This window comes from Micropterus dolomieu, linkage group LG22, assembly GCF_021292245.1.
Source record: "Micropterus dolomieu isolate WLL.071019.BEF.003 ecotype Adirondacks linkage group LG22, ASM2129224v1, whole genome shotgun sequence".
Classification (NCBI taxonomy): Eukaryota; Metazoa; Chordata; class Actinopteri; order Centrarchiformes; family Centrarchidae; genus Micropterus; species Micropterus dolomieu.
Genome location: NC_060171.1, coordinates 12,781,444 through 12,799,941, shown reverse-complemented (window position 1 = coordinate 12,799,941; position 18,498 = coordinate 12,781,444). Strand labels below are relative to the sequence as shown.

The 18,498-nt window shown below is 41.1% G+C and overlaps 2 protein-coding genes across 6 annotated transcripts in view; both read right to left on the bottom strand.

The window, feature by feature from the left end:
- LOC123962506 (CUGBP Elav-like family member 2) overlaps positions 1–685 on the bottom strand; it is a 29,436-nt gene extending 28,751 nt beyond the window's left edge. For 2 of the 4 annotated variants that reach the window (XM_046038670.1, XM_046038669.1), the window contains exon 1: positions 305–683. In XM_046038670.1, coding sequence (XP_045894626.1) covers positions 305–375 — 71 coding nt within the window. In that variant the 5' untranslated portion in view covers positions 376–683. Of the gene's footprint in view, positions 1–304 lie in introns of all 4 variants that reach the window. The other 2 variants (XM_046038671.1, XM_046038668.1) reach the window with 2 other exon arrangements.
- Positions 686–8,358: 7,673 nt separating this feature from the next.
- On the bottom strand, positions 8,359–17,322 carry taf3 (TAF3 RNA polymerase II, TATA box binding protein (TBP)-associated facto). 2 transcript variants are annotated; one of them, XM_046038124.1, is made up of 7 exons: positions 16,693–17,322; positions 15,987–16,229; positions 13,067–14,895; positions 12,902–12,984; positions 11,153–11,402; positions 10,749–10,855; positions 8,359–9,227 (listed from the first exon to the last, which is right to left on the bottom strand). In XM_046038124.1, exons 1-7 carry the CDS (start codon positions 16,856–16,858, stop codon positions 9,113–9,115), a joined length of 2,793 nt encoding a protein of 930 aa, XP_045894080.1. In that variant the 5' UTR covers positions 16,859–17,322; the 3' UTR covers positions 8,359–9,112. The 2 variants fall into 2 exon arrangements, with proteins under 2 accessions (XP_045894080.1, XP_045894079.1); XM_046038123.1 differs by having other exon boundaries at positions 11,138–11,402; positions 16,693–17,315.
- Positions 17,323–18,498: the final 1,176 nt, after the last annotated feature.

Sequence of the window (18,498 nt, the reverse complement as noted above, 5' to 3'; positions counted from 1 at the left end):
GAGTAATATCTGTTAGCACAGACGGTGTGTGCTCAGCCGTAGTTGGGTGTGGTGTTAACATTTACTCAGCTGACTTCTGTTGCGGTTACATCCTGTATTATCTAAGTTAGACAAAACTCCAGGTGAGCGTACCGTCTCGGTTCGCGTGATTAGCAACGTTAGCATCCCAGTTGCCAGTTAAGCTAACGTTAGCTAACTCCCAACTCGCCCGGAACTGTGTTGTTTGCTTTATCTCTCCCAAATGTTGGCGTCGCTGACGGAGAGAAGCACTAACGCTGCGAATAACGATAGTTGGATTACTTACATTGTGTCGCTCGAAGTCATTAACCGACTTTCGGCCAGAGGGTGGAAATCCAGGTTGTACGTCGAAGTCATGCTCAAAACAACGTCTATCTAACAATGAGAAGCGACGTCCGCTCACTCGCAAGAGGCTCAACTCCGGCGAGACGGCGACAAGACGAAGCAGAACAGGTGCAGGGAGGGGGCGTCTCAAAACTGCATGAGAGAGAGGGAGAGAGAGGGCACCGATATCCGCCTTATTCCTTCCTCCTGATTTCTCTCTCGTCCCCGACTGAAATAAATTCAGGCAAGCCGCTGTCACACTGCACACCGAGCTGCAGCAAACCAGAGGCGTGGTCTCTTCAACAAAAGTCTGAAACCATGCTGCCTGCTGCTGCTGCTGCTGCTGCTGCTGCTGCTTCTGCTGCTTTGCGAGCCTCACAGCGCTTCCACCCCATGTAAAATTACTGTAATGCCTCTATAGGGACTGGCACGTGGTGTCCTATACAGAGTTTACTGACCTACTTGTAATTCTTGACGTTGACATACCATTGTATTCTTATAATGACTTGACATCCTGCAGCATTTTCAAAAATGAAAGCAACATTAAAAGAATTACATCCTGTCCAGGCTTTGTTGTGAAGGGAGGTTAGTCTGTGGATGAACCAGAGATCTAATGATCAATTTAAAACGTTTACATATAGTACCCAGGTCATAATCATCAAGATTAATGATGCTCCTCTTGTTCCATAATTTCTCAGAGTCTAAATTAGGTGCCTGCATTGCTGAAATTGGATTATGCTAATAAATAAGACAATTTCCAGCTTATTTATTGCCTTAAATTGCAGTTTTATACATCTCTTCATGTCAAAAGTGAGATGGTTAAAATGCATATTTTTTTCTTTTTTCATGCTGTCTTGCTTTCGCCAAGGGTCACAGGTCATGTTCCCCTTTGTGCTGGGCTGTTGTTTCCCTGGGGGAGGGGGAGCCTATCTCCTTTTGTTGTGCTGGACGTGCAGGGCGAGGCCTCTACACTTGAGGGGAAAGGTAGGGGGGCTGTTGTCAAGTACTCTTTGCCATAGCAGAGAGGCGGGGGAAGGGGGGTAGCCTAATTATCAAACCATTCATTATTACTTCAGCAGCTGCACAATCCAAAGATATTATTCATAGAGAGTGTTAAGAAACATCCCATTCATGAAATCCGACTTAATCCGTGTATCCATAGCAATTTCAAGGCAACTTGGCAACACCGCAAAGCATGCTTTATTAAACAGTGACTAAAAGAGGTTTGTATGCATAATGTGATATGCGACCTATTTTGCCATACATGTAGACAAGCCCACTATGCAACATCCATTACCATTAAGCTTGAGGGCCTGCTATAAAAAGATAGTCTAAACCTCTCTGGAGAATCAGGTTTCATTAAGATGGAGGAAAAATACAATAATGTCATCCCATCTGTAGCATCCACATATTTCCTTTGACTAAATTAGATCTCAGGGGATCTTATTGAATAGATTTGTTATAAAAGAAGCAGGATTCTTGTAAAGTGCAGCTCTTCGTTCTCTCGTGGGTATGTACAACACATACAGTACAGTTTCATGTACAGTACATAATACCATCGCACTACTTTATTTCTAAAATTTGGCATTCATGTCCTTGGTTTTTCAAAAGAGACATTTGGTGGAGTGGATTCCAGATGCTGATACCAAGTTGCTGGCACCTTCTAGTACTAGCCTCCTATTCCTAATCTGAGATTATTACTATTGTAATCCTATCATAATCCTCCACACGTACCATGCTTTTGTTGTTTACATCAAATTTTTCCCCCTCATGCAGTGGAAGTCCCTCTCACCCATCATCATCATAATCATCCAGCATTTAAATTTGCACCCTTTCCGTGACAAACTGCACAGTGTAAAAAAATAAGACCCAGATAGGCCATATTATGTCTTTTTAAACATGTCGCCTTAAACTTGGAGGCACACTTTTTGTTAGCTCTGCCTTTTGTGAACGGTTTTGCAGAATGGCGACCAACTAAAGGGCTCTCAAAATGGAGAGCAAGAACTTCATCTTATCGTGCTTTCCACTAGAGGAAATGTACTGTGTCAAGATGTAATAAGCACACATGATAACACTACCTTATCAGGGTCCAGTTCCACTAAATTCATGAAAATTCCAAGATGGATGTAAATGTTCCTTTATGTTGTTTTAAAGATCGTTGATATCTTTTGTTGTTTTTGACAGAGGGAGTACCGTAAGGCCTGGGTTGGTTTCAGTGCATATCTAATCGCACAGGTTTGTCTTTTTCAGTGGCCTGTGTGATTCAGAGACAAACAGCTGCATCAATGGTACATTTATCTCTCTTTCTTTAATTGTTGTTCATGCTAGTATCTGAGCCTTTGTTGAACTTTGAAAAGAGAAGGAAGGTGAATTAAATGAAAGGAGAATGCTATAAGGTGTTGATTTCTCTATCCTGATACAAATATAAACAAAACCACTGCTTCCTTATTGAGTAATGTTTGTCTAGGGAAGATGGAATTGATATGGATTGGCCAAAATTGTTAGATTAAAATATATAGTTTCTGGGTTCCTAGAGAAAAAAAAATATAGAGACACCAGATCAACACCATCCTTCATATAGTCATAGCATGGGCGAACTCCTCAACTGGAAACAATACATCCTATGACAATATTCAACCCAGACAAAGAAGCAGTCCAGATACAGGCTGCTCCACAAAAGCTAGCCCAGATTTGAATGAGGGGCCAACCCCAACGTACCTCATAGGCAGGTCCTCATTCCTGACAGAGATCCCGGCCGCAGATGGGGGACAGCGCATGCTGTTGGCATACAAACTCTGCACCAGCGCCAGCTCAGAAGAGTGTTCCAACATCGGTGCTCTGGAAAAATCCACCCGGTGTAATGGACACTTTCTTCTCTTTCCCTCTATCCTCTATGTGTTTCTCTCCGTTTCTCTGTCTCCCGCCCACTCTTTCTCGGTTTAGTGCAGCAGAGCGGCGCCCACCCCCTTCGCTGACTGGCGTGGCTGAAATAATCCTCTCTGACAGCTCATCGTGCGTTAATGCATTGTGCTGCCTGCGGCAGCCCAGTTTGCAGGCTGTAGAGCTGTAGCCACAGTAGCACTCTTGCTCTAATTGACACCCATATTAGGAAAACTTCAGAATATCGGACATGGATGATTTATTCCCATTGTCAGATTGGGGGAAATTAGAGACACACTTTCCACAAGATCTCACAAGTCCTGGTTTTGTGGTGTGCTTCTATGCATGTTTTCATCATCAGAAGGCGACCATCAAGCCTGGTATCCTAAAAAATATTTTCATGTTAAACATTCTGCTCACCACTGAGCACCTGTAAATATTGAAGGTAAATATTATAGCCCTGCGGGGATGTACATGTCACTGTCCCCCCATGAGCTGGCTGATAATAAACTAGTGGGAGACAGGTAAAGAGCTTTCCTTGACAACCCCATGTCATTATTATTCTGGAGTAGATAGGGATAAAGATAGCCTGCTCGAATATGAGCCAACATGGTAGTCAGCAACTTGTTAAATAAGGAACAGAGTACAGTATGGCCCCCGTCGTTCACCATTTCAGACTAGTCAATCTGAAATACCTGCAGTAGCTGAAAGTGTATTTAACTGCCTGTGACTCTCCTACAGTATTCCAGAGCATATAATGTATAAAAACTCAAATGACATGTATGTAATGCTACAGGAAATGGTTCTCCACGTTACAGTTAAAGCCCTGATCATCAACCGATGGCAGGATTCAGAGCTTATCGACGAGGCTCAACAACAGAGTTTTATGAAAAAACATATTGCATGTTGATTTGCATTGGACATCGCTCATTTGCCTATGTTCTGAGCCATATTGTTGGGAATATGACGAAGGCCAAGCCTTGAAGTTACTGAACATTGCAGGACACATACAGTACTATCTCATAACTAACACACTTAGAGCCATCCGATTAAAATTTTGAAAGTAATCTCTCATGATATTCTTTGCACAAAACCCAGGAGAAATTAAATCTAGGTCTCATTCTCCCATAGGTGCTGTGTCCTGTTAGAGAGACATGACATTAAGTAGGAAAGTCATCTGAAACAGGGTCATGTCGGTGTGTGCTGGTATCATAGTTGAGAAGACCAGCATGAAGGGGCTCCACTTCCTCTGATCATCGCACAAAATCCTCTTCATTTCAGCTATGCTCTCACTGCTGACATGAATATTTTAAACACCGATGTTGAAATCCAGTTCTTTATGATGCGTAGCTGCTTAGTATAACTGTGAGTGCTACTGGCGCCATGTAGAGCGCAGAATAACTGAAGGCCTTTCTTCCTGCACAGATCTACCAACATGTAAGAGCATAAACACACGCTCAGTATGGCAATGTTGCATGCACTATTGCTTTCCAGTTGAAATCCCATTTAAAGAGGTTCCAGAAGTAAAAAATAATACAAGACAAAATGGTCTGTGAATGCTATATGAAATGCATTTGTAATATGATTAACTTGTGGAAGCTGTAACATCACACAGCAAAGATGCACCACTATAAAAAAAAACAAAAAAAAACCAACCACATCCTGTTCACATCCACAGTGAAGAGAAAGCTGTTGTTAGTCTGTCTTAGTGCATGCTGCGGTTGAACAAAATGCACTCATGCCTGGCATGTAATAAGTCAAATAGCAGCACATGTTTACAGAACTGCAGGTGGTCTCATGATGAGTGAAAACACTCATCAGCTTTCCCTTTTTACCAGTTTTGGGCTCCTCTGAGACTGATTGCACAAACAAATACTGTCTGTCTTTTTATGGGTTAAAACTGAAACTGTTCCAGCTCGGTGCACATTGTGTTCTGTCGCGTGTGCTAACGCGGTGAGTTTTTAAAATTGAAGAAGTGAAATGAATTTGAAACCTGTTTATATATAAACAAGCAGTGCATTCTGTACTACAGCGGCATTATATGTCACGATCCTGTCCTCAGCATGTCTGGGTTATATTATTTTGGCCATGCCTTCTCTGTGTTTTGATTTTGGGTTCTCTGTGTCTGGGTTTCAGTCCTGTCTGTCTGTGGTCTTGTATCCAGTCTTCTGCTTGTTCTGTGTGGTGGTTCTGATCTGTCCTATTATCTCAGTGTCTGCCTTTAGTACTTGTTTAGTTCTGTTCCTGTCCCTCTTGTGTTAGATCTCTACCATCATGCTTAGGTTCTATCTGTTTGTTAGATGTCAATTTATGCTCTCCGCCAGTTTCATTAACTAATCTGATTTTGATAATTTTGCTTTAGTCTCTGTGTAGCCTTCATTATTTCATTCATCCACATCTTTAAGTTACTTCGTATCTGCCTTGTCTCATATCCTAGTTCCAAGTTTGGTGTCTTAGTTCTTAGTCCTGTACCTTAGTTCATGTCTTAAGTGTTTACTCCTGGTCTGTGTACTTCTGTGTTGTTTTGCCCATGTCTGCTCTGAGTTTTGTTTTATCTTTGCTTCAGTCTGTGTTCCTTGTTATTAGTGTATTCGTATTCTGTCTGCTTGTGTCTGGATTAGTTTGTTATTTTTATTATTCTGATCTGTTACATCTTACTTTGATATGTTTAGTGTTCAGTACTTGTGTTATGTCTGCTCACCTCCAGTAATCTGCCTGCCATCCAGTCTCTCTGTTTTTCCCTTCTGTCTCTCTGCCTCGTTAACCCTGATCCCAGTCACCTGTGTTGCTCCTGCCCTGCTCGTTAGTCCCTGTGTATAAATGTTTGGTGTTTCTGTTCTTTCCCTGTCTGGTCATTGTTGCATGTATGTGCAGTTGGTTATTGTATGCTACTTACCTGTTCTGTTTTTGGATGTACCAGTTACCTGTACCCATGAGTTTTTGTTTATGTCTGTCTATCTAGCCCCGTATTAAATACTCTGGAACTAGACCTCTGCTCTCTGTGTCATACATTTGGGCTCTCCCCTGCTCTGCGCACCCAGCGAATGCGACATTATATCATATTTATGAGGCGATGTAGATGCATCTGGACAGCAACCTAATAAGAAATAAAGACTGAATACTTTTTATGTCAGACATACTGGAGTTCCATCTTTACAGGCACTGGGCAGTAACTTATGATCCAGCAGATGCTAGCAACATGAGACCTGACACCAGCATGTGTGATTGAAGAGGGAGAGCGACAGCAAGAGGCCCACAGCCAGCCAGCTCTGCTATCTTTGACCTTACTGACACTTAAATTCATATGTAGGTTTTTTGCAAATAATTGATCTTGCTTGATTACATCTGTAACGTACTGTATTTCCCCCTGTTCATGTGGGCTTGCATGAGTGAATGCATTTCATATGATAAAAAGCTATACACCACATTGAAATGTCAGCTTGTTTTGCATGGGCAGAAGTCCTTTTACTTCCCCTTTATTTTAGGCACACATCATTTTTTCCACTTCCTCTTTGAATTAGTGTTATCGAAAGACATTTCCATCCATCTATAGGCGCAACCCGCTCATAGAGAGAGGTGAATACGTAAAATGAATATCTGACATTTTAAAAGAGTTAAGGAGTCAACATGTGCTTTTTTGTGCATATCATATCAAGCAGCCATATCTAACGAAGGTGTCTTAGTTAATAAATATGATTAAACCTCAGGCTCTAAGGATGTTGTCTCTGTGACTGTACTCACCAAATAAGGGTATTGAATAAGTCAGTGATTGGGTGTGCCACAGTTTCCTTCAATTAAATGAGGGTAAAACTGAAATAATAAATGCTTGCAGCAAAGTAGAAAGACTGAAAAGCATCCTGGTGTAGCCATTGAGTCTGACCTATCTTTAAACAGAAATCAAGTCAAAAGTCACCACCAAAAACAAATATAGCAGAATTAGAGAATTAATGTCTGAACAAGATTCAATCAAACTAAACCATGCCTTTACCCACAGTAGGTTGAACGACTTTAATGGCCTTTTCTTAGGTTTGCCTAAGTGCTCTCTGAAAATTAAACTCTTAAACTCAGTTCAAAGATTGAGTACATCTAATGATCAGAAAGCATTAAAGGTTTTCACAAAAACAAATTTCTGATATTGTGTAACATGAACCAACTAGATGTCTGAGGTCAGCCAATGTTCCCAGAAATAAACAGAAGCACAGTGAATCTGATAAACATCTAGTATGTACAGTCAAGCTTGACTGATAATAAAACCTTCTGCTATAGATATAACAGTTGACATTTTACTTCTGAGAATGGAAAAAGTTGGACACGCAAAACCTGCACCATAAAAATAAGAAGTCTATTGACTGGGGAGACACGCTTTACTATCTCACAGTGAATTCTTTTCTATAGAAATCTTAATTAAGAAGTCTTAATAGCTTCTCAGCGACTGTAAATCATGTTTACAGTCTCTCTACAGTCATCTACAGATTCTCTCATGAAGGAGAGCACTACTGGAGCTGGTTTTACTTAAAGGCATGCTTAGCGAGCTAAAGATTCTAAACGCATCAACAGAGGGACACCTGTTAACATTTCTTACATTCATAATATGGTGGAACACGTTTTTTTTGTGAGCCTGCTGTTGCCACTATACACGGCATGAGTGGCAGTGTCTGTGCATGAAGAATGACACCGTGTGGTCACTGAGGGGAAAGGCAAAAAACAACTCCGCTGCAAACGGCACAGGAGACATTTTTAGGTACAAGAAATCAGTTCCCCACAATCCACAATCAATTTTTTAGACAAGCCACTCTGTGCAATGTGACTGCCAAGCATTCTCCTACATATCTTATGTAGGTGAAGTGCTGCACGACAACTCAGCAGAATAGCCCCCAAATCTAGGCTAATGCATTGCACAGACTGCTGCAAGAGGATTTGGAACCAACTGCACACTGCTTCGTTTGTGGTTTTGTCATCCAGTGAGAAATGAGCAGGAACAAAATTCAACATCAGAAACTCAGTTTGTTAAAAAAATTTCCACTCTATTCTATATGTAAGCAAATGTAAACAAACAGCTACTGGGGAGGGGAAAAAAAGAGGGTAAACATAGACTGTCCAGGTTGAAAATTAAATAAGAATGACAGAAAATGTAAGTACAGTTTTGATGGTAATGAGATTTACGTCTTAAAGTCTGTGAGTACACAGACCGTTCATCTTTAATATTGAAATATCAGCGAAATTAATTACATTACAAGCACAGCTACAGTATAACTCCAAGACAAATCCATATGAAGAAAAAATAAAAATACAAACTTTAAATTTAAAAAATGTACAGAAATTACAGGAAATCATTAAAAACCAATATCTGAAAATGGATTTAACAAATCGGAATCCTAAGAACAAAATGCACTTGGCTTGGATGTTGGTATTGACACATTTATACACACCTGATGCCATCATCATTATATACATGACATTTCAATGATACTGCAGAAAACTGGGGAGACAGGTTTGACTTGCAGGTCATTCCTCTTGTGACAACACGAAGGAAACAAAAGTAAAGACGATGGATGTTAGTTGTTCTCTGCTTTGTTGAGCTCTCATCTTAGACAAAGTCGTGGTCTCCTTATACAAACATAATTGTCATGATCTCCTTCGACTGGACATCCGAAACAACAAGCAAACACTTTACAGGTGAAAAAGGGAAAACCACATGAGAACTAAGGCTGGATATGTGCTGGTTAAAGCCTTTTTTCTTACCAACTCACCACCCATCGTGGCTGACATCATTAAAAAAATCATCCGATGTTAGCATCAGCCACAATGTTAAACTTTCTTTTTTTATTTTACAGCAGTGCCACGAGTGATGTGGCAAAAAAGTCCAAAATATGTGCTTTTTGCATAGTTCTCAATGCAGTTTGTGTTTCCTTTTCTTGTGTTTTTTGTCCTTCTTCTTGCTGGAACATTTAACACAGAACCACTGCTGGTCCTCGGGAGGGGCTGTAAGGATCCCAACACAAGGCCTGAGCAGAGAGGACAAGAATAGAGTTCATGTTAGTGCAAAGATGCTTAGGATGCAGCTATTTTCTTATTTATTTCTTCAGTTCGGTATGCCGTTAGTAAAACATTTACATTCAAATAAATCTATAAAAACACTGATGTACGCCGCTAAAGAACACCTACAGATTTTCTGAAAATATGGGGATGCTAACCTGTGTATGACTGTATAATGAACCATAAAAGGTTTTTAAAATCATTTTTTAATTCTTAGTTTTTGATGTGTGTGTGTGTGTGTATGGATCTGCATTGCTTTTTATACTCTTATTTTTTTATGTATTTTTTTCTAACCCAATAAATATATTGGACTAAAATAAACAAACAGATACATAAATAAGCCTGATACTGTCAAATTAGGTTCATGTCTTATAGTGTGTGGAAGCTTTGACAGTGGGACAACTGATGTGAAATGACAAATGAGAAACCAGAGCTGATGTAATTTCCATCTATCATTTAGAAGCATGCTTTAGTTTCCCAGTAAGATACAATGACACTGGTGAAAGAGTTGAATGAACAGAAACTGTGTGTTGAATTAAGTTTGGTGACATGACAATTGGCACCACCATCACCCGAATTTGTCTATTACAGAGCTTGAGCTTCACTGCAAATGTTTCTTTACATGTGCAATCCAGTCAAAAACAAGCTGCAGACATCTAGGAATTACTCATGGACTTCCAGAGTATAATATTAAGCAAAAAACATCACACTGCATGTTAAGAAACTTTAAACTACGCATACTGCTGTTTCTAATTGATTTAAGCTTGTTATAAATATAAAAACTGATCTTTAACTTTTTTTCACCATCTACTGTATATCTGTAAATATGCACATTTGAGTCTTGTAATAAGAATTGTGCAATACTGATATATTGACCGACTATTTGCCAGTGTTTCAATGGCTAATTGTTTTTTTAAATTCTTTTTAAAATGACAAAAATATGTTTATCTGAGTTTCTATTGTTTTCACTGTTGTACGTAAAATGTACCAAACCACGAATTTCAGTGTACAATTACAACCCACATTTTCACCAACTAGCACAAACAGGCACAAACACAGATCACAAGACGTGACATGATGGAAACAATTGGTGCTGAATTATCAACTATGCAAAAGTATAATCCTATAGAGAGCCTAAGTCCTTTCCTTCTTCTCCACGGGCCCTTATTTCAGAAAAAAAAATGTACGGGAGTCAACAACGAGAGGCATTATCCCATTTAAATAGTGCCCTGAATTACACATATGTTTGTCAATTTAAAATATAATTCTGTCTGTCAAGAAAGTCGCAGTTTGTCGTAAAACAGTAATGTGTAATACAGGGCACAACTCAAATGGGATCAAAACATCTGTGGTCTCTCGCCGTACATATTATATCCGGAATAAGCTGCTATGGTAGTCCACCAGAAGGGGAAGGTCTTAGGCTCTCTATATAAAAGCACATCATAGTATGAAGGTTCATTAGGCCAGAAAAAAATAAACAATTCACTTACCAATGATACCAATCATCACAGTCATCACATCCTATCATAGGACTGCCATCATCAGCTTTGTTGCATCCAGGACATATCCAGATCTGGTTTCCCCATTCATCTCGGATCTTGAGTAAATACACATGGCAGAAAGCATAAGCAACACTCCGCTATGAAAGACAAAATAGCTATTACAGAAACAATGCTGATTAGTGAAAAGGGGGCAAAAATTACATTAATAGACATGTAGCCCTTTTTATCATAGGTTTAATTCATTTACTGTCCACCTAGACTGAAAAACACACTGCATGCACTTTTTATTTGCAAGAAAATAAACCACACTTTATGAAAATACTATTGTCATATGCATCAAATATCAATAAACAAAAGTGGTGAGTATGAATACTCACCACGTAGGTACTGACAGTCTCAGTTACTACGCTGCGGACTGGTGTTTTGAAGGCTGGAGAGAGCACAGAGGCAGGAGACAGCAACGATGAAGGGGCAGGAGCTTGTGGGAGAGGCGAGGCAGGTGGGGGCAGAATGGGTACCACTGGGGAGAGTATTGGAGGCGGTGGGGGCGTCCGAGGTCGGTTCCCAGGTCCAGACTTGGCAGCGGGGGTCTTGGGTACTGGCGTCTTGGGCTCTGAATTTGGAACTACCTTGCTGATAACACTGGCAATGGACAGAGACAAATACAAGTTACCACAAATAGAAGACTTTACTATCTCTATGTTAACTACATAATGTAAAGAATATCAATACATGTCAGAATCATTTTAACTACTTAAATATGTAGTAATGTAGTAAACAGCATGGTATCCTTGGGCCATTTTAGGAACACGTGTTTAAACTCTTAGTTAAATTTTAGTTTTAGCTGAGTGATGTCTATTCTTGGTCATTTCTATTATTTATTAATTTGTTCATTTAGTGTACTGCTTTGTACAGTTCTTTCTTATATTCTAATGTATATTTTTGTTCTTCAGTATAGTGTATTATTTTTTTACATTTACTCAGGTCTCAATCTCAGTAAAACTCACCTGCTTAAACACAGTTACATATTTGCAATTCTTCTATATTAGGCCCCATCGACACTACTGCGTTTTCGAATTAAAACGGAGACCTTTTGCTATGTTTGCACCTCCCATCCAGACTACAACAACGAAAACGAAGACCTTAAACGGAGAAGTTTGGAAAAGCTGCTGACCCCGTTTTGCATTTCAAAACTCCGGAGGGCGTTTTAGTGAAGACGGGCCAAGGACTTTAGAAACAATGACGCAGCCGCTCACGCTCGGCTCTCTGACTGGGTCTTGTAAAGCAGAAACACGATGCTGCTGACCAGGTTTTTGACATGATATTTTTATTAAAATATTCTGTACCGTGCAAATAACAATCATCTGCCTACACGGACACTGTGCATGTCGGCGTTTACTTTGCAACAACTCCCAGTCTGTTTTCTGCCGCCACACTCCCGTGTTACATTCAGTAACAGTCGCAGCTTGTTATTGATTCATGCAACAACAAAAAAAAAAAAAAAGGTCTGATGCTTAGTCTGTATTTATTTATTCTTTCGACAAATCTTTTGTAACTACGGAACAGACCGTCTGCCTAGCTGTGCGTTTTCAGTTTTCGTTTTAATGTAGACGGAGATCAACTCCAAAACGCAGCGGAAACGCTGGTGTGGACGGAGATCTTATTCGTTTTAATTCTCTGTTTGTAAACTAAAACAGAGTAGTGTGGATGGGGCCTTAGTAGCAATACCATACTTGCGTTTTAGTACAGATACCAAAACAGTACTTTCTTTAAAAACTTAGAGTAATACAAACTTTTTTCACGTCACTTAAGAAGCCAAATATTTTCACATGTTAAGTACAATAACTTTGCCTAATTAAGTAGTCTTAAAAGATTTAAATCATCATCATTCAACTATCATATAAAAAATAAGACTATGAATCTGACCAGACATTTGATGCAAGCTTAAGGTACTCGACGGTTTTCAATACTGCTATAATAATAATTATAGCTCTAGTACTATGTGTCATGATAATATTGCTGCAGAAACAAACATCCTTTTTTTTATGTTGCAAGAAAACGACAACCTCCAGTAACATGCAAAGAGGTGTTGGAAGGAACATTATCAGAAATATCACCAGAGACATCCATTCAATGCTTACATTTTGTCCTGGCCTGCTCCCACCCTGAGTGTCAGTCTGGGGATGACTGGAGATGGTAAAGCTGCAGGAGTTTCTACTTTCACCTGAGGGATCAGGAAGTACAAGGTAAATTTCAGTGTCACTCAAACACAGAAACATAATGACACACCGCACAAGACGTTTTACCTTCTCCAATCGAATTCTCTCTTTTTCTTTTTCCTTCTCCTTTTCCCGTTTTTCCTTTTCCCTCTCCTTTTCTTTTCTCTTCTCTTCTTTCTCCCTCTCCTTTTCTTTGGCCTTCTCTCGCTCCTTATCCTTCTCCTTGTCTTTCTTTTTCTTCTTCTCCTTCTTGTCTTTTTTCTTGTCCTTTTCCTTGCTCTTTATGTCCTTGTCCTGGAGGATCGGGGCCAAAGGAGGAAGCATGGAGGGTATGCGCAGGCAGGAAGAGGGGCTGAACAGTGGTGGGACCTCACTCAGAGCAAAGGGGGCTAATGCAGATTGTTTCTGCCTGTCCTCCTTGTTCCTGTCCTTACCCTTGTCCCTCTTATCTTTGTCCTTTTTACTTTTTTCTTTATCCTTTTTTTTGTCTTTGTGTTTCTCCTTCTCCTTCTTAGGGCCATCTCCATCTCTGGTTTTTATCTTGATGGAGCCCTCAGGCAGAGTATAGTCTCGCTGAAGAAAAAGGTCATCATCCTTCATTCCAAACTCCTTCCAAGGCATCTTGCCATCCTTGGAAAAGTCCTTGTTTTTATCCCGGTTCTTCTCCTTGTTCTTCTCTTTCAGCTTGCCCTTTTCCTTTTCCCGGTCCTTGTCTTTTGGCTTGTCTTTCTCCTTTTTCTTCATTTTAGTTTTGAGCTCCTTCTTCAGCTTTTTCTTGACATCTACTGATGATGCCATCTTGTTCTTCTCCTCAAACACCTTGAGCAGAGGTTCAGGAGTAGGCGGTGAGGCTGATCCAGAGGACACATATTCGCCTTGGTTTGGCGGGGGTGCGGACGGACCCCCCTGGTTGACCTTTCGGATCACCTCATTGATTGAGTCATCCATAGTCCAGTTTCCTAGGCCTGCATGTGCATGTAGATGAAGTGGTGTCGATGTATCTTTTACAGAGTTGCCGGGCCCAATCAGGACTTTAGGCGTAGACGGCTCCATGATGGTCAGCCTCCTGGGGCTGGAGAATCCATTGCTATCTGAATCAGAGCCCGAGGAGAAAGCAAAAGGATCAGGCTCCCGCTCAGCACATGCTCTAGCAATCACAGCATCAATGGAGTCATCAATGGCTGTATTATCAGGCTCTAGTTTCTTAAAGGGGCCCTCAGATAACTCCCTGTCCTCTATATTCAGACGCATATGGATGTTTTCTTTGCCCATCCTCTCACTCAGTGCAGACAGCGGTAGCTTATGCACACCTTCTGTCTTGCTCTGGGGTTGGGATGCTTTAGCTGAAACCATCTTTGGGCTCTTGGGGCTTTTAGGACTCTTCGTCCTCCCTGGGGATTTCTTTCTTTCCTTAGACGGTTTTGGAGAATGGATGGGACTACCACCCACCGGAACAGGAATGACCCCTTTAGGGGACTTAGTCCGTTGTCTGCCAGGGGATGAAACCTTAGGCTTTCTTCCTGGAGTGGTGAGGCCCTTTTGATCAGAGTGTTTTGGTACTACTGGCTGAGGTCTGAAGGGAGCCAGGGCTCCAGAAGGTGTTTCAGGTGACATGGGGTCAAGGCTATCATGAGAAGGCAGCATGCCTGGAGGAACACGTTGAGGGTTAAGAGAGGTAAGGGGCTCCCTGGGCTCAACCCCCCATTCTGGGCTGAGGCCAGGGTACATGCGTGGTCTCTTGGAGGTAGGCATCATGCCCATAGCTGCATCAGGACTGTCCAGGTGCCTCTTCAGCGGGTGGTTCTCATCGTTGACCGTCTCGTCGTCGTCCATGTCCTCCTCATCCTCTTCCAGTGGCACCTGCATAGCTTCAGCTGAGGTGCCCATGTCAGGAAGGACTTCCTCCTCCTCCTCTTCTAGAGAGGAAAGAGACATAAAATGAGTTGAGTTTCAATTCATCTCCAAGGATTCCCAAAACAACACTGGTTTTAAAACATATACATGGTTATTATAATGGCCCAAAGATATAGTTTTATACACTCAGTTGCCAGTTTATTAGGTAAGCCTAAGTTAAAACTAGAACCGCAGTCTAATACAATCCTACCTTCATGAAGGATAAAATTTTAACGAGATATGTTGACTCAACTTTATGATAATTTTGTAGGATGTAGTTTGTAGGGCTATAACGGTTATGAAACTGAGATGGAAACCGCGACACTGAAGTCCACAGTGTCGTGTCGGGGATCCGAGAGACAGAACCGCGACACTCCCGCTCCATCAGCAGTACATTTCATAAAGTCACCGTATTTACTAAATTGCCGCGTGATTTTGTTTTCATCTGCGCCGCATGTATATGGAAACCGAAAGTAAAATGTCCACTTAATATAATATCAAATTAACATCTCTTTCTCTGTGTTTCCCTGCAAAATGCTAAAATGGTCGCCAAATATACTTTGGCAGTTGCTAATATACCTGGCCTGCCCGTTCAAGTAAAGTCTATGTCGAAATCACTGTATTTAAAGTTAGTGCAAGCTCGTGAATATTTTGGTCCAGTCATGATTGAGTGATCTTGGAATATAATAATAATAATGCCCACCCACCCACCGGAAAAAAACGGGGGGGGGGGGGGGGGGGGGGGGGGGGGGGGGGGGTTGGGTGTAGTAGTTTGTGGTGCTACTGAGCTGAGAGGTGTTAATCTGAGAGGTGTTTCTAATGTGTAGTCCATCCTCAGTGATATAAATGGAGATGATAAAATACTGGAAAAAAACAAACCAACAAAAAGCGATAAATTATAAGCATCATAGCAACACAGTATAAATTGCAGGGCTGTTTTGGGCTGCATTAGTTATAGCTAGATAAACCCAAATACTGGCAAGTGAGTGCATATTTGTATTATGTATATTCAACTGTGGATTAGTTGAGACATTTAAACTATAGAATATCGACCTCTGGGAAACACTGGCTAAACACGCACACAGATGTTCATATAGCAATTGTATGCACTGACCTTCTTGTAAGGAGACCAGGGGTGGCATGTAGTCTGGAATGTAATCCTTCCTTTCCTCTGCATCTCGAGCTCCAGGCTGGGGAAACTGCAGAACATTGTTTTTGCTAACAGGAAAGAGTGGCGTTTGATGGGTGAAGGCCACAGGCTCCAGGTTGTGGACATAGTCCTCCAGTTCACTCAGACTCACTCCAAGCAGCCTGAAGGCCTGGCTGACATCATCCAGGACTGGATCTGTTCTTCCATCTAAATTGCAGCATCAAAACAAGCCATTAAACCTCAGCACATACTTTGACTGCCTCTTGTTCACTAAAGTATACTGTCAGCGTTGATTACAGGTCAGCAGTTTGACTACATACTAATGCTTGTGTTGCACATACAAGGAGGTGCTCTGACTGATGCTGCATCAACACTCAGCCTAAAGTCAACAGGTTTCAGATTGATAGACTGATCTTTTTATAGTGCTTAGGTGCTAATGCATGTGACATATACTATGTACAATGTGTTGACCAGACGCTGGAAAGCATCACAGACACAATTATAACAATACAGGGACGCTGCTTAGCTCTGTAACTGACGTTACTGTACTTTTTGACACATCAACCTTTTCTAGGGGGCGCCAGCTACAGAGGTAGTCAACAACAACGTGATCGACTACTTCAGGTTTATGGGCTAAAAAAGTAATCGGGGTAGCACACGAAGCACTTACAGAGCTCAGAGTACCGATGGCAGGCCCTGGCCAACTGCTGGATATATCGATGCAGCACATCGGACAGCAGATCGCACGCAGTGAGCTGAACCGCATCCCAGCCCAGAGCCTGGCAGATCTGCGCCACCGAAACACGCAGCAGCGAGCGGGCATAGCTCTCGCACATCTCGCTGACTTTGTTACGGTATTAAACCCGGTCAGTTCCTATTCCAAAACATGCTCCCGGTCTTCATGTTTCACGGAACCCCAGAGGGGCTTGAGAAATCCCGCTACCGCGGTTAATTTTGGACATCTACTTCAGTAAATATGTTGGCGCTTTCGCCAGAGTCGCCATCTTGTTTCCATCGATAGACCCATCCCCGAAGTCTAGATCTCGCATGCGCACAAGTCTCTGCGCTCGGCTGTGCTCGAGGGGTTCATCAACGGCTGACGATGCGCAGGAGCTCAAAGTAACGTTAGTACTTAAAATGTAGCCACTAAGTTACTGTATGTACGATTTTGTTGGATCGGTATAGTGTTCAGACATTGTATTCATAGCTGAAAAGGACGGCATTTAAAGGGTTTATCAGCGATTTGCGCGGGAAAAATATTAACGTACAAAACACATCGACGACTTTCGGTTTTAGCGTTTCATCTGCTATGTCACACAAGTCGGAGAAAACAGTCGACGATCTCTGAGTCTGTCACCGCAAAACTATATTGATTGAACACGTTGAAACAGTTTAGCTCAGCTTCTGTTCAAGGATGAAAGTAGTGCAGAGTGTTAGGACAAAAATACTACCCATTTATAGTTAAACGTTTTGATTAAAAACGACAAGCGATTGGGTCAAATTTAATTTCCTGTTGTTGGTGTTTTAGAATACCAAGCAGGCAGTGACTTGGACACATTCTTGCATTTCTAAAAGCGTAAAATCTTTGGCCTGATAAATGATTAATCAATTGATCTAATTTATTGTCTCACTCATAATGGTCGCAGATTACTCAGCAGTGGTTTCAAAACAGAAGGTAAAGTAATCTGCCTATAGTGGGTGGTTGCGGATACAAATCCAGCCAACCTTAATTGTCCCAAAGTCTCAACTTTCTTAGAGCTGGACACACATTTATTTAGAATATCTCCAAGTCTTTATGCGGTCTTTATTTGGTCCATTTTATGAAGAATTTGAGCCACTGAATGCTTTTATATTCCTTGTTATGGTATATTGCTGTTATTTTATTAAGTTTATATTATCGTTCTGAACACACTTTGCTCCTTCACATTTTGTCTTCTGTGCTGCTGCTGTCATGTCCCAGACACAGTGCTGATGAAGAGATCTTTATTCTCAGTGAGGCCCTCTCCTGGTTAAATAAAGTTCTTTCCTCATACTTTTATGTGTCACTTTACCAACACATACTGTTATTATTTGACTGTGCATACATTTACATCCTGGCTATTTACTTAGAATACCACATCTCACACCAGTCAGATTTCACATTGTTTTCATTCATTCACTGTCAATTTTAATTTTAGCGGAGTTGCAAGGCTGAAAGGGAAACAAGATTAAAATAAATTATGGTAGGAGATCCATAACATAATAAATACCTCTACATGCACATAGAGAACAGTTTAACTTGATTTTCCTTGCCAAAACCAAGTTTACATTCAAGCCTACATTCATTTTTTAGTTGTGTAAAGACTTATTTGAGAAGATTCCTTTTACAGCAAGATGGGGTGCACGTCATCCTTCCATTGTAAACAATGTTGTAGGTCTTTTTGCTGTAAGTGTGAACACATTGTAGTGCGAGTTGTCAGGAAGAGCAGATGTTTCA